Here is a 15,047-nt window from a genome sequence, read left to right as displayed (position 1 = left end):
CGGCCATTTCGTAATGATCTCCGTGACCTTCGATCGTCAAACTGGCCTTTCCTTCTACAGTTTGAAGTTGCTGGGGATGGGTCGACAAAAACCAATATCAAAATGAATACCAAATGGTTATGGCTTGCAGCTATTTTACCTGCTTGATAATGATGAAACACGTCCCGTTCTCACCCAACCTCTACACCACTGCATGATACGTTTCACGTAATGATCTCCGTGACCTTCGAGCATGAAGGAATGGCGGACTGCCCTTTCCTTTTGCAGGTTGACGTTGGTGGGGATGGGTCTACAACAACAAATATCAAAATGAATACCAAATGACTGAGCCTTGCGGCTATTATATCTGCTTGATAATGATGAAACACAAACGTTTCTCACCCAACCTCTACACCACCGCATTGACAGTTTTACACGTAATGTTCACCGTGACCTTCAAGCGTGAAGGACATGCAAACTGGCCGGCACGTCTGCAGCTTGAACTCTAAAATGGTAATTGAAAAATGATAAATAAACACTGCATCAGTTTGAACATGTTGAAAATATACCTAAATTTCATTTTAAACATTCTAAAGTAACGTACGAGTGTACGAATCTTTAGCACACATACGTAGACTAAAATGTAAGCAATATACTAACCTACTCGATTTATCTTAAAAGTACATTATACAAACAACTCAGATTTCCTGTTCTCATCACATTTTTGTCTTGCAATATAGTAGAGACCCTCTCAAAGAAACATCTTCATGACACGGCAGCGATCACGTGGAGAAAGACAAAAGATCTTCGGCAGGGTTTCACAAAATAAATTTAAGTAGATTAAAAAATGGATCTTTCGAAAAGTCAAAACTCTAACGATTCACTTACATGCTTTAGAATTGTTCACTTTCGATTAAGCTTGGTCGAATGGCGTGGAAATACCTCATCACTTTTCAAATCAAACCGTGGCTAAATTTTCACCGTAAAACTCGACTGAAAAAAAAAGAAGTACAAACACAGAAGCAAACGTAACATCCGACATTGGGCAGTGCGACATTTGTGGTAGAGCGAAAGTTTACATGGAAATGTCTAGTTTACGTTGACTTACCTAAATTGATCATTCCGATTGCAAATGGATAAGAATCTGGTTGCGAAGTCGGTAAGACCCCAGCTGATATCAAAACGCGACACCAACACCAGGACTCGTGCGATAAGTAAGAAGTAACAAAAGTGGCTTTAAACAATTTGGCTTATTACATTGGAAAATTTTATCCCTATCGTCACAAAAACCTGTGTCACAAGAACACTTCGGTTGCTTCTATAAATGTTTAGCCAAGAATGCAATAAGAATCCTTAGCTAAAAAGTTTGTTGTCTATTCAGCAACTTGATGTAACACTTGCCCACGATCTAATTAATCTATTAATAGTAATGCACTAATGCAATACCTAAATGAGATCTTGAGATGACAGCAGACAAGCTTGCACACATTATGTAGAATAACTAGGATACAGAGATGGGTGTAAGTATCAACTATGGTGATTAGATTATGAAAGTTACAGATTTAGGGGAGGGCGGGGTTGGATGGGACAAAAAAAAGTAATACCTACATGTATTTAGTGGATATAAATTTTTTATTAAAAAAAAATAAACAAAAACAAATGTTAAATAATTTCCAATGCCCACCTGACTTTTTTAATGATTAACATTGAGAGTGCCGGAAAGCAAAGGAGAAATGTTGACACTGGTCTGTCAATTGTAGAGCCATTACGGATTGGATACTTTAAAACTTGCCGATACGAAGTAGCAGTTCCTCTGGGACACCGTTGGACAAAGGGAAGATGGTCCTGAAACTGGAATGGGTTGCGGCTGCCAGATCTTTAGTGTGTAGTAAAACTTGACTCTTTTACATGTTTTTTTAATGTTTAAATTAATTTTTAAACGAAAATTAATTTTCGACTCGAGTTAGGATACGAGTTAGTTATAAACTAATGCAGAACTAAGAACTATGAAGTGTGTTTAAGTAACGTAACCAACCGTAAACTAAATCACAAAGTAAGTAATTGATTTGTAATATCCATTTTGCGAGTTATTGAGGGAAACAATGTTTACTCGCCTGCGTTAAAGTTTCAAAATTAACATCGATGACAGAAATTGACAGTAACATGCATGGACTTGAATGGGGGAAATGCAAATAAAACTTTTCCGAATGAATTAAGTAACAACTTTTCTCGAATGACATTTTCTTGATGAAATCTTAATTTCAATGATTAGATTTGGCACACACTAACTTGTGTTTCCTCCAGTCGGATCGCTGACACTCGATGGAGCAGTACGCAGTTATCTTGCATCTCAAACAACGCTTAAACTTATCGCATGATTGTTTACCACATCCAGAACATGGGTTCGGTGGACTCTCTTTCGGTGCACTTGTTTCCTTAAAAACCTTGTCGATTATTTCACCCAGAGCATCTTCTTCCTCGACCGGGCACACACCTTTTTCTCGATAAAGTGGCGAGATGTAGGTTGCCAAGAATGGACTGTACTTGTCCAGTGCAAGATATTTCTCTTGCCAGGAACTAGGCTTCATTTTCGTGGAGTTTAAGCGGAGTACGTAACGCAACAGTTTACTTCCTTCTTCAGTGGTGTTCACAATCATCGGACCCTGTTTCTTTTTCTTTTGAACAAAGACGCGCTGTAAGTATTCAGTCGCCTTTTCAGCCTGCAAACGCCCCTTTTCCACCAGTTTTTTAGAAAGACGGCAATCCAGGGCAGAAATCAGTAGCATTGGACTACCACACGGTGAACGGAGAGTTGGGCGATGTACCCGAAAAACAAATTCGGGTTCCTTCGTTGTCACTGAATCTAACACAAATTCGGCCATTGATTGGGGAGTGGAAATATTGTAGGCGACGAAAATATCACACCCCTGTTCGACATGGTAGTTGAATATGGTACCAATTATGTTTCGAACAACTTCCAGAGGAGGGAGCAGTCTCAGCTCTGGCAGATGCACCGCGTTTCCAAAATTGCTGAGACCCAAAAAATTGTTAATGGTATTTAAGGTCTTTTGGGCAGCTATGTGAGACATGAGTTCAGACACGGATTCTTTCCACGTTGGGGATTGCTTCCAACAGCTCAATTGGTCAACGTCCCACTTTGCTTTCTCATGAAAACTCGCAGGCCACGGTTCCCATAATGCTTTCTTCAATTTCACGCGAATGCGGCGAACAGAACGACGGAAACGAGCTTCGACGAAATCCACCAGGAATGGATGAGGAAAACACAACGTCAGGGGACTAATCTCTTCCGGCTCGGAAAATAAGAAGGTAATCTCGTGTGTCGCCTCGCATGGAGGTTCGTGGTCAGTTGCAATTTTTAATCCTATCAGAATTAGAAACAATTTTATTGTTGAGATGAAATGAAATGCGAACTTCCAAATGGCTATAATTACTTTTTAGAACATCCTTGGAGTGAACGCTGATTTCGACGACAAAATCGTGTGCTGATTCTTGACAGCTGACAGCTTTCATGAGAACTTCTTGTGATATCGATGATGAGAAAGACAGAAAAGGACTGCTGTCTATCACCCAGTTCTTGATTCCTTGCCGCTCCATATCTGCAACCGCACCCATGTTCATCATCACCGAGCCAGTAAAAACTTCGACGAGCACTGCACAATGATCCAGTGACAAATCATACGTTAATGGCTGGATAAATGAAAGTTGCATAGAACGTAAGCGACCAGCATCATTCTTGTGATAAAGCAGTTCAAAATTGTCAATGTAGTGGACGTCAGGATTCTCGGCCGCCCAATCAATCGGGTAATTTTTTTCTGATTCTTTCATTGCAAAAAGCTTCAAGCTAACCTTTAACAAATGGTTACTCGGTATCAAAATCAGACGGAGATTTGGGGCTCGAAACAGGATTTTTGTTTTGTTGAATAAAGTTTTCAATTCAGGCGTGAAGGGTTGAATTGTTGTCACCAAAATGACTGGAAAATTATTAACCCAATCACTTACGGACTTTTGGGCAAGTTTAAATTGAGGAGCAACTTTCACAAACTGAAGGCGATATCCTTGCTGATCATGTTGAGTAAGTCGAGCAACTACATAAGAATATGTCAGGGGTGTGTAAGCTTTGAAGCACAAGTTCTTCTTGAATCGTTCACGATCAAAATCTTCCAGGAAATAACATTTCTTATGAAGTTTCTTCAGAAAATCGTCGATTGCAGGAGAAAGGCAGAATGGCACATTCCTAAATTGAGGGGCTGGAGACCACGTTAACGTGATGGGTGTAAATCCGCCAAAATTTCCATTTCTTGAGTAAGTCGCACAACCCAAATCTACAGAGTTTGTTAATCGAAAGCCATAAAGTGTTGGAATCATGCTCATGGGAGCACAAAGCGCTTCTTCAACGTATTGTGCAGTAGTAGAAGCCAGCCTGCTACAGGATTTACTTCCTGTGATCAACAAGGCATCTGGTGAAGTAAGTCTTCGACTACACGATAACAGTATATTGGGCAATCCCAAGTCCTCCGCATTAGTGGAGCAATCGATCACATGGAACTTTTCGGTCGCTTCTGTGTGACAAAATTGCAAATCGTCGTTCAAAGAGAAACGAAAGTTAATGAACTCTGCCACCGTCCTGTAGGATGAAACAAGATTCTTCAGTATCTTCTGGCAATAGGGCGTAGTAACAAAATCCTCGGTGGCCATTTCAAGTTCAGAGTAAGGCAGCGGTAGGTACGCTTCAAACGGGCACGAATAGATATTGACACGCCAACGAAAGGTTTTTGGCTCGAGAAAGGTAGGATTAATCGCTGCTGTTGATGAAAGCTGATCTGATGAGCGGCAATTTCCAGTTTCAATGTAATTGTCAACTTCCTGCTTTAACTTTTGCTTCAATAAATCGGTAAAATCTTCGATTTCCATTTTAGATACAATCAGCAATGATAGCTTTGTCAGGTAGGGAGTCGACGAAATATGCTGTGCAGAAATGAGGCTGTCTAGAAGTTGCTTTCCAAACCTACCGCCGTTAGCAATGAACTCTGATCTGGGGGAATTGTAATTGTTAAAAATTTAATGAATCAATGTTATTAATTTCATAAAGGGCAATTACCTCTCCTTCAGAATCTTTTCTGTTTGAGATGAATGAATCAAGCTTCTATCCAAAAATACCAGCCAACCCTTCCACACATTTTTCAATTCATCAAATTGTTTGGTTTCAATTGCAAAACCAAGATCAGGAAGTCCTCTCTCAACAAGTTCTTTAACATCTGCTACAAATCTATCAACGGTTGACTTTGGCCACACAGCATTATACCATAAATCCCACAAATAACTCATGTCTTTATCTTCATTGACATTGAAATCTTTGGAAGAAATCACTTTCACAATAAGCACATTGCGAGCAAAAGTGAGTGGACAAGAATGATTTAAATGGATAGTCAGGTATCCATCGCAATTGGTCTTTGAAGCGATTGTGGTCAACACATTCATCAAATCTTGACAACCAAGAAAAAGAACCTATTTTAAGAATAACATTACCACTAATAGTTGAGAAGCTTCCTCCAAAAACAGATTTACCTTGACTTCTTCACTCTGAGAGCCTATGTAGTCTTTTAAAACATTTCTCGACTTAGCAGAACCAATCGGGAAATAAACTGGAGCATTCTCTATCGAACGCCTTCTGGAAGGTGAAATAAACTTGGCCATTTCCAATCTCTACATCGAATCACGAAAACCATTAATGCTGGATATAATAATGTAAGATTCACAATTTTGACCAAATTTAATACTGGTGTTTGGGCCCTGCCTGTTTTGCAGCTGCATTCAATTTAAATTGAAAATAAACAAAAGACTGTGTGTAATTTGCTCAGTCCCCACTCGTCAGACCACAACAAGAAAAGATGGCGGTAGACATTGTGAGAAATGGCAGTAGCCACGTTTTGGGGGAAGGGAGACCAATGAGAAGATAGTTCAAAATTTTGCTGCTAGAGGTCGGTATTTACCGTCAACACACTGGCGCACTATTTGAATGGAAATCAAAATGAATTAAAACTTGAACGATGTGAATATCACAGTTATCACGACATAAAACGAAAACTATTTCTTATTTGATAATGAAAAATAAGTTTTCGAGGAAAAGAAATAATTGAAATACCACTTCACGCACCGATACAAATCATACAATACAGACGGCAAATTTAATTTGGCAAAAATTTCGAGACAAATACGAAGATTAAAAAATATATTTCAACTGTCATAGTAATTGTCCTTAAGCGAAAATAAGAATTAATTGCATCATTTCAAATGAGTTATTCTTTATTGGGTCATGCTTTTAGCCTCAAAGAAAAAAATACGTTAATGATGGGATGAAAGAACTCTCTCATTAAAAACCCGTTTCATAACTTATACTTAGATCAAAAGCGTCATTTGCATTAAACAAGAAAGAGAGAGAGAAAACAAAAACTGATTGCTGCATCGATAACTGATATGCATTCTGATGCAGCGATGGCGATAAAACCCCGTTTCATCTATTATAACCAAAACCTAAAAATCCATCTGATACGGTGACTATATATAGTTCCAGATACGAATACGGTCGTCGATTGATGTGTTTGGTCGATTACGACCAAATAATTTATAGAGGCGCCATCGTGGAGCAGAGGAATTGGAAGGAAAAAACCAAACCAAAAAAAAAAAAGAACGTTGGCTATACAGATTCTATGCATACATAATGGACAATTTAATATAATTGATAATGAGCGTTCCAGTTTGCCCAAAGAGGCTCATGAAGGCGATTAGTCCTGTTAAGGAATAAACGATGACTCATATAAGTGGAGACCCCATAAAAAGCCGAGCTCAACCATCCGTCTTATTACACATACCCACCAAGTTTGTCGGGAAATATATAAATCTCTACCCGTTGCTCCAGTTCCAAACAATCTTGTCCTCCCATCCGAGTTGAAACATTCCCCCCCCCCCCTTTTCGTTTTGTTCGACTCAAAAGATAACAAGTTGGCAGGGCGGAATAACTGGAAGCCTCTTTTGTTTAATGCGACACACAAACTTCTCGGAGCATTGGGTCAGATGTGTAGACCCCATCACGCCGATATAAGTCACGCTCCGACCAAATGACGCAACACGACCGAAAGTTACCGCACCTTATAACGCGACGCCAAACCATATATACCGGCGCCATAAATGCTAAATAGTCGGGTGGATATATATATATCTCGGCAGTATCATCAAAGTATACGCATTAAAAAGGAAAGAAAAAGGAAAGAAAAAGAGGTGGCCTCCGGGAGGTGCTGTTGGTGCTAAGCCATTTTTGCATATGTAATTGCCATGGAGCGTATCATTCCATATCCCACCGGTGTGGTGGAAAGGTGGAACCGGAGAACTCGCAGGCTGCTTCATCATCATCATCAAAATAATCTTCTTCTTCTTCTTTATCTTCTTTTTCTCTTTGGAATAGAAAAGGAAACAAGGGAATGAATGGATTGCTGCTCTTGTCACGGAGAGAGCTAGTCAGTTACACGGACTCTATCCAACTGCTGATTGTGTGAGATGCAAATAACAATATTTCACGGTCTGTTGGAGCTGCTGCAAGGATGGATGGATGGATGACGAGAGAAGCTCACTAAATACATATCCCCATACCCCCCGACTGCCAGTTGAAATGCTCCGTCCCAGTGCACAGTGTACGACGTACAGGAAGGAAGAAGAAGAAGAAGAAGAAGCTGGAAAAAACAACACGGCAGCTCGTTGATTGACACACCTCCTCCAGGTCATCCATCACTCCGCAGCAGCAGCGATGATGATGATCAAGGAGCGTGAAATTCATCCCGTCGGTGGTCTTGTTATGTACACACTGTGCACTGTACGCTAGAGGTGTGTATAGTACATGTGAACACTATGCTTCATTTCATCCCTTATAAAGCAGTAGCCACCACCACCAACAACAACAACAGGAACAGCAACAACAACAACTCTGGAGAGCCCGGGAGATTTGAAGGCTCTTTTGTCATCATCATCTCCGTGCATCAGCCACCACAGATGATTTGTCGGTAGTCATTTAAACGAAACCGCACCAGGGTGGCTCTTGTTAGACACACACACACACACTCGACACACACACAAAAGAAAGAATATAATAACACACGTTTAACTATGATAGTTGTTGCTAGACAGCTGCTGCTGTGTGTGGCATGCAAGCTGGGAGAATTTTTCTGGTTGTTGTTGTTTTTTTCTTTTAACCTTTTAATCTTTTTTCTTTTTTGGGGCTTTTGTTCTTTAACGACTGGCTGGTTGATGGCTGGTCACGGACAGTCGCCGCCGGTCGTAGATCACGACTGGCAAGAGTTCTTCTCCCGTTAAGAGAAAGAGTTTAGCGTACGAAAGAGTCTTGGTCTTGTACAAGCCTCGTTACAAGCCCATCGTCGCAACACATTTCACGCCAACTCAATTGATGAAGTGAAACACAACAACTCGGCTGACGAATGGCCCGGCGTACAACTAATCACCAGCAGCAGAGGCAAAGGAAACAAACAGTTCTACAACAGTACCTACTAACACACACCAAGTCAATTTGTCCCGGCGTCTACAAATCTTTGAGTTGGCAAATGAATCTCGACCCGTTTATATTCACGTCCTTTTAAAAAAGAGAAAAAGAGAGAAGAAATTCAAAGACAAAACAAGTTCGCGATTACATCCAATGGCGATGGGAGATGTTGGGTCCGACATTTAACTGCCCATTCTACGGACGGACCGACAGGCAAAACAGCGTGAATTTTTTTCAGTTTTCCCTAGTAAACCACAAAAATTCGTTAGACTCTCTCTCTCTCTCTCCCGACATTTTTTCTTCTTCTTCTGTCCAGGGAAATAAGGAAGATCCCAGGGAATCACACACTCTCGTCTGATGGTGATTTGTTGGTAGTCGTTAAAAGGAATCGGTGGGAGGTTGCCGTGTGTGTGTGTGTGCAACACCTCATCTTTTTCTCCTTTTTTTCTTTTTTTTGGCCTGCGTGACGATATAGTGTGGGAACAACAACAACAACAATATAGGCCTTCCCCCCCCCCCCCCTTCAACTCACTTTTAACGGCCTTTTTTTTCTTCTTCTTCAAGCTGCTGATGACTGGTCACGGGTTATTCCCGCCACCGCTTCGGTCGTTCATCATCTACACGTACGGATTCTCTATATACAGCGCCGCCGTCCAGTTTTTTTTTTTCCAACCGAAAAAAAAAACCGAGATGATATGACCCACATTAATCCCAGTATAGAAAAATTTTCACGAAAAAAAAAAATGTGGGGAAAAGAATTTGAACGGAGCCGCTGTAAAGTTTCAAATTACCGGCCGCTATAACGCGGACGCCAACACTGGCGAGTCGTAAATCTTCTTCAAACGTGTGTATATATACACACATGCATCTAGAAGTTTTTTACACTCTTAAATTCACACACACATGGACGTTTTTCACTCTGAGAAAATAGAAAAACGCATTTAAATAATTAAAGGTGAATAACAATCCAAGAATGCGTTGTTGTGTTTAGTTCGACTTGATGTTCATCAAAACTTTTCGTGATGTTTGGGGGGGGGGGAGAGACTTGATTCAATGAGCATTTCGATCTGTTGAATATAAGAAAAAAGAAAAAGAAGAGACTCTGTATGTAAAACTTAATACTATAAACGCACGGGCCTCATGTTCATTTATATATATGATGATAGGCAAAGCCCACAAGGTGATAAGTATCGGCCGATAGTGCGCGCGCCAGGCCGTTATGCAAATCCGTCCAGCAGAGCTATGGGGGAAAAAAAAGGACGGACCGCGCGCTGGATGATGTCTAATCAAGATAGCCGGGGCCCGAAAAAAAGGAGGGAGATTCCAATCAAAACTCTTCATCTCTATACACTATTAATATTTTTCTTTTTCTTTTTCTTTTTTTCGATGGGGGATATAGAAATACGAAGGAAGAAGAAGAAAAAGAAAATATAAATAAATATAAATAAATAAATAAAATAAAAACAAAGAAGAAATGTGACTTGATGGCGTCCGGCTCGTGATCGTTTAATACTTGATTACATTCCAACGCTCGCGGAACATAATCAGCACCGACTTGCCGGTTAATTTACGATCCAGCAGGAAAAAAAGAAAAAAAAAATATTCCGGAATATTTTTCAGCCATCCGGACGCACGAGCGAGAGCGGTCAGACTCAACACCCACCGCCCCAACATGAACTAAGCACCCTGTTGCATATCTTCCCATAAATCCCCCCCCCCCCCCACACACACACACACACAACGAAAAGGAAGAGGAAACTTAATATAATCCACCGCCTATAGTCATGCACTACAGACTAGGAGGATGCGGTGTGCTTTTATTTATAGACGGGCGATCATTTCCATATCCAGTCAGATGATTCTCTTTCCTCGTTTTCGTTTCAGTCCGAGCCGAAAAGAAATCAAATGACCACTTGTCTATTTATACGAAATTCCAGTGACATTAACGCAATTTAGTGCTGATGGAATTATAATTCCCGGTCCCGGCCAGCGATGGGGAGAATCATTCAATTTCCAGATTAACACTGGACGTCAGGGTTCGATCCAAGTTGCTCGCTGGTATGTGGAATTGTTATTTTTCTTTTTTACCTTAAAGGCTTATCTTTGGTATTTTTAGTATTTTTATAACATCGGGTGTTGCTAAATATATTTGAAGCCAGCAGCCAACGCAATCTTATCAAGCTTCTATATATAATACTGCGGAACATAATATAAGCCACGAAATATAATAGAGAGAGTCTCTCTCGGATCAATTTGAAAACAAAAACCAAAAACAAAACAAAAAACTTGTTCCATCGTCCTTTATTTCAAACCGGTAGAAGTCGAATATAAAGAAACTCTCTGACTGGCAATCGCTTCAACCGCTTATCAAAGACAATCATTTTCAAGAGAGAGAGAGAGTCTCAGCTGAGAGGAAAAGGGGCCGTGTGATGACTTGGTCCTATCTTGACAAGTTTCCCGATAGATAAGACATTTCATTTCTTTTCCTATTCAAATTGTATATACGTATATATATAATTGGATGGGGGGGGGGGGGCCACCGAAACGAAATGACACGCCGGAGAGATACCCCCTGTAATAAAACGGCAGCTGCTTATAATATTTGAGACTAAGAGGAGAAGAAGGTTTCTCTCTCTCTTAATACCGCCATCTAAGCAGCGACGTTGACGTGATAAAGGACGAAGGAATTAAAAGGGCATCGGGTATCAAATTCGACTTTTGCGGGACGATTATTTCGCGCCCACAATTGCGGTCGGCCGTCGTGTTCCATCATAAACAACGCCACACGCTTCCCGATGACATCATTCCCAGACATTTAAAAAAGAAAAGAATTAAAAACTATTGCGTCTAAATTTCACCGATGACGCAGAACGGCCAGAGATTCCGATCAAAATGGCTAGGGGAAATCTTATAAGAACGTAGAAAAGTCCATCCGCCTCCTTTTTTATACGTCTGTCGAGTTCATCGAGTCCACAAAATAACACCGGGACCCAAACCCCAAAAGAAATATTAAAGTCTGCCCAAGCCCAAAAAGTAACACTCGGTACATAATGTAATTCTATTGAACAGCTCGTCTGAATCGCCAATGAATCGTGACCGATCTTGCATATTTTTTTCCCACCACCACCAGCCGCTGGCCGCCGGCATACAAGGACCATTATCAACAATAGCACTCTTGTTATTTACGAGGCACAGACGAGACAGACGCACAAACAAAGGTTGGCTCCATTCTTCTGGCTACAACAACAACACCAACAACAACAACAACATGGACAGGGCTAATATCAAAAGTCAATACGTCTACGAATCTATTTTTGGGTTTGACGCAAATATTAGACGAGTAACAAGGGCGAGCCCGTGAATAAAAAAATAAATAACCTTCACGAATTTTTCTTGATTCGTGATGACGCAAGTGTGTGTGTGTGTGTTAGTCAGTCAGTCAGTGTAATTGAATTATTGATGAATGGGGCATGTCTAGGGGGGCTGCCGGCTGTTGCTGCCAGGGCCGGTGATTTACCATCGGTGATTTATGAATTTGAAATCATTTCAATAATCACAAAAGGGTCCAACACTTTGAGTCAGTTGCCTGGCCAAGTCCGGCAATTACTTTTGGGGTAGACAGAGATAGGAGGAGGAGTACTGGAGGAGGTCGTGCTCCTTGGCATTTCGCATTCATGGCGAACGGCGCCGGTTGATGAGAGATTGTGAGCAGTGAGAGTTTCTCTCTGCCTTGGCCCAGGTCCAGTTCGTCTGCCCCGGCCCAGAATGACTCGGGGCAATATTTGACGCGCCGCCACGATGAAATAACGAATAAATCAATAAAATATCGATAGGTGGGATGATGATGGTGAAAGTTCACCTCCAACACAAATGTTGAAGATTCTCTATTTTTCTTTCGAGCTCTTTTTCGGGGCTTGGGGGGGTCACAACAATGGGGCGTGGTGCTATGGGTCTTGGCCCACAGCTCCATAAAACCCCTAGCAGCAATATAATAATACAAGATTCAAGATAACAAACAGAAAAGAAGAAAAAGAAAAAAAATAAGTTCTCTTTCGTCGGCGCCGAGAGGACAAAGTTCCTTCCCCTTGATTTTATTTTCTCGTATTTTCTTCTTTTTTAAAAAAGAAAAATTTTTCTCTGAGACCAGCAGCGCCGCAATCGCCTAACCCAAAAGAGTCTGGAGGGAAATTCAAACAACCCGCGTCTTATCTCACAGAGTGCGGGGACGCATCGTCAATCGACAGACAATGTCGTTTTCTTGAATGGGCCAAACGAAAAAAAAAAAAGAAAAAAAGTCCCAAAATGTTTTATTATCGTCGGGGAAAAATAAAAGAGCGGGAATCATTTGGCAGTGCGTTCACGCGTCGCATCTTCTTACGTGAAAAAACAAAATAAAGGCCGGCACTAGTACACTGATGTTGTTTCACGTGTAGCAGAGAGTCTCTGCCTAGAATGTGTAATGGAAACAACAACAACAATCCCAGATACGCTTCGTGTGTGTGTGTAGATTCAAGGTAATTCTATTCCGTCCGACTTCATTTGCCTCCATCTTCCTCATCCTCACCCCCCCCCCTTTCTCCTCCCTTATTATTATTTAGTATTGACCCAACATCGGCACGTGCCGTGTCCGTCCGTCCGTCTTTTGATTCATTAGCAATTCAAAATACCAACGTGTACGCAGAGAGAAAGGAGTGACTCGGCCGTCCGTCTATTTTGCCTATATATGAGGCCTTAAACATTTCCGGCCCAGCGATACATCTCCCGAGGAAAAATCTGGCCGGCCCGTTAAATAAACTCGAGAAATCTGAATGGTGTCCTAGAGCAGACGAATATTAAACCGAATATTAGACCTACCACAATGGGCATTTTTGACCTTATAAAGAGGTACGACAGTCGGCGTCGTCATCATCATCCCCCCCAACAAAAAAGGAGATTGGAGACGTTCAAAAGTAAACAAAAGAAAAAGGGAATCAATCTCGCGTCCGACGGGGGGAGAAACAAAAAACAAAAAAGGCTCCGCTGATGTGACAAGGAGCAGCGGGCGGATGATGGATGGCCATCCGCCACACACAACAACAACAACAGCAGCAACAGCAGCAGCAACAACCAACGTGTCCGTCTGATGATGATCTGCTCCCTCTGATTTCTCGAATGAGATTCATAAAACCAGGATGTGGTTTCATCCCCCATTCCATTCATCGACATTCCTGTGGAATGTCCCGGGCATCTCATACAACCCCCTGGCGAACGTGCAAGGTTATATCCCGCATTCCCGGCCCAACGGGAAAAAAAATCCTCATCTTTGATTAATCCCATCAAAGTTGAACCGTTTTTCTTTCCCCTTGTAAATAAACTTCTTCGTGTGTACGGTATTTGAGACTTTGGGTCCTCTCCGATGCTGTTGAACAACAAAACATATTAAAGTGGCTCCTCGGTCACGGGGTTCACGCAGAGATTTAGTCACGCAGCGGCCGACCCGTTGTCAACGGTACGAATTTTCCATCCTTGGTTATTTTTTTTCATCCGGCGTGGTGGCATTCTGCGAAACGTGATTGCCCAGCTGTCGACGCGCCATCCGCAACAACGTTTTCATTCACCAGACCAGACCAGCAAGACCTGCCAGCAGCCGAATCGAGCGGATAAAGCGGCCAAGAATCGAATCGCAACCGACCTCGCTAGTCTAATAAGATGTATACCTGTAGGTATTATTCATGACGTCTCATTAGCTACGGTCATCCGGCCGGACCGAAATGCTATACACTCCCGCTATATCCCCCATCCAAATAAGCCCAGAAAATGATGAGAGAGAGAGAATTTCCATCCCGCCACCATTGGCGGGAGCGTGACCGTCACTGATTATTAGCCTTCTCTCCTCTTTCCCCCTTTCTTTTGTGTGCAGTTGAAGGAAGGGAAAAAAAGGACGGGAAATATTCTTTGGAGAGTTGAGAGGTGTCGCATGTCCATTGACTGCTCAGCATTCGTATTTCGTCGAAAGAGAAAAAAGGGCGAAGTGAATAGATGATGACTCCATCGGAATCTGATAACGATTCACGCGTGAATTTTCCTCAATGTGTGAACGATGGCGACGAGGCGTATCGGCATTATCGGCATATCGGATCCGACTGACGGGCCAAGAGACGGCGGCGGCGGCGGTCGGAGAGAACCGAAAAGGAAAAAAAAGATTCTCTATCGGGACGGGCCAGCAAGGCAGCAGCTGGAAAACTGACGGATAAAAATAAAAAGACCTGGAGAGAGGAGAGAGAGCTGTTCTACAGCCGTCAAACAAACGACACAATTCACTATCGTGATGAAGTGATAATTCCCAACAACAACAACAACAACAATATGAATAGCTCAGGCGCGACGGACGTTAAAAATCCAAACGGACCGTTTCTTTTTTTTCCCGTGTTTCATGACGGATGGATCTCATCCGTTCGACTGGCTGGGCAAAATAATGATAATGTTTTAATATACTAATCACACAAATAGTAGTACAGACGAA

General features: G+C 41.8%; 2 protein-coding genes and 1 long non-coding RNA gene across 3 annotated transcripts in view; 1 reads left to right on the top strand and 2 right to left on the bottom strand.

The window, feature by feature from the left end:
- Positions 1–15,047, top strand: part of LOC124311939 — a 178,248-nt gene that overhangs the window by 3,691 nt on the left and 159,510 nt on the right. The gene's annotated exons all lie outside the window — the stretch shown is intronic.
- Positions 205–1,177, bottom strand: LOC124311699. Its single transcript, XR_006910146.1, has 5 exons — positions 1,088–1,177; positions 868–972; positions 640–784; positions 373–484; positions 205–289 (listed from the first exon to the last, which is right to left on the bottom strand). It is a non-coding gene; the product is annotated as an uncharacterized LOC124311699 (long non-coding RNA).
- Positions 2,204–5,954, bottom strand: LOC124310881. The gene is made up of 5 exons (XM_046774999.1): positions 5,765–5,954; positions 5,566–5,708; positions 5,099–5,505; positions 3,432–5,032; positions 2,204–3,361 (listed from the first exon to the last, which is right to left on the bottom strand). The coding sequence occupies exons 2-5, from the start codon at positions 5,692–5,694 to the stop codon at positions 2,241–2,243; spliced, it is 3,258 nt and encodes a 1,085-aa protein (XP_046630955.1). The 5' UTR covers positions 5,695–5,708; positions 5,765–5,954; the 3' UTR covers positions 2,204–2,240.

This window comes from Daphnia pulicaria, chromosome 8 (assembly GCF_021234035.1).
Source record: "Daphnia pulicaria isolate SC F1-1A chromosome 8, SC_F0-13Bv2, whole genome shotgun sequence".
In the NCBI taxonomy this organism is placed as follows: Eukaryota; Metazoa; Arthropoda; class Branchiopoda; order Diplostraca; family Daphniidae; genus Daphnia; species Daphnia pulicaria.
Note: the sequence above shows the minus strand (reverse complement) of the source record. Positions and strands in the feature narration are given on the sequence as shown.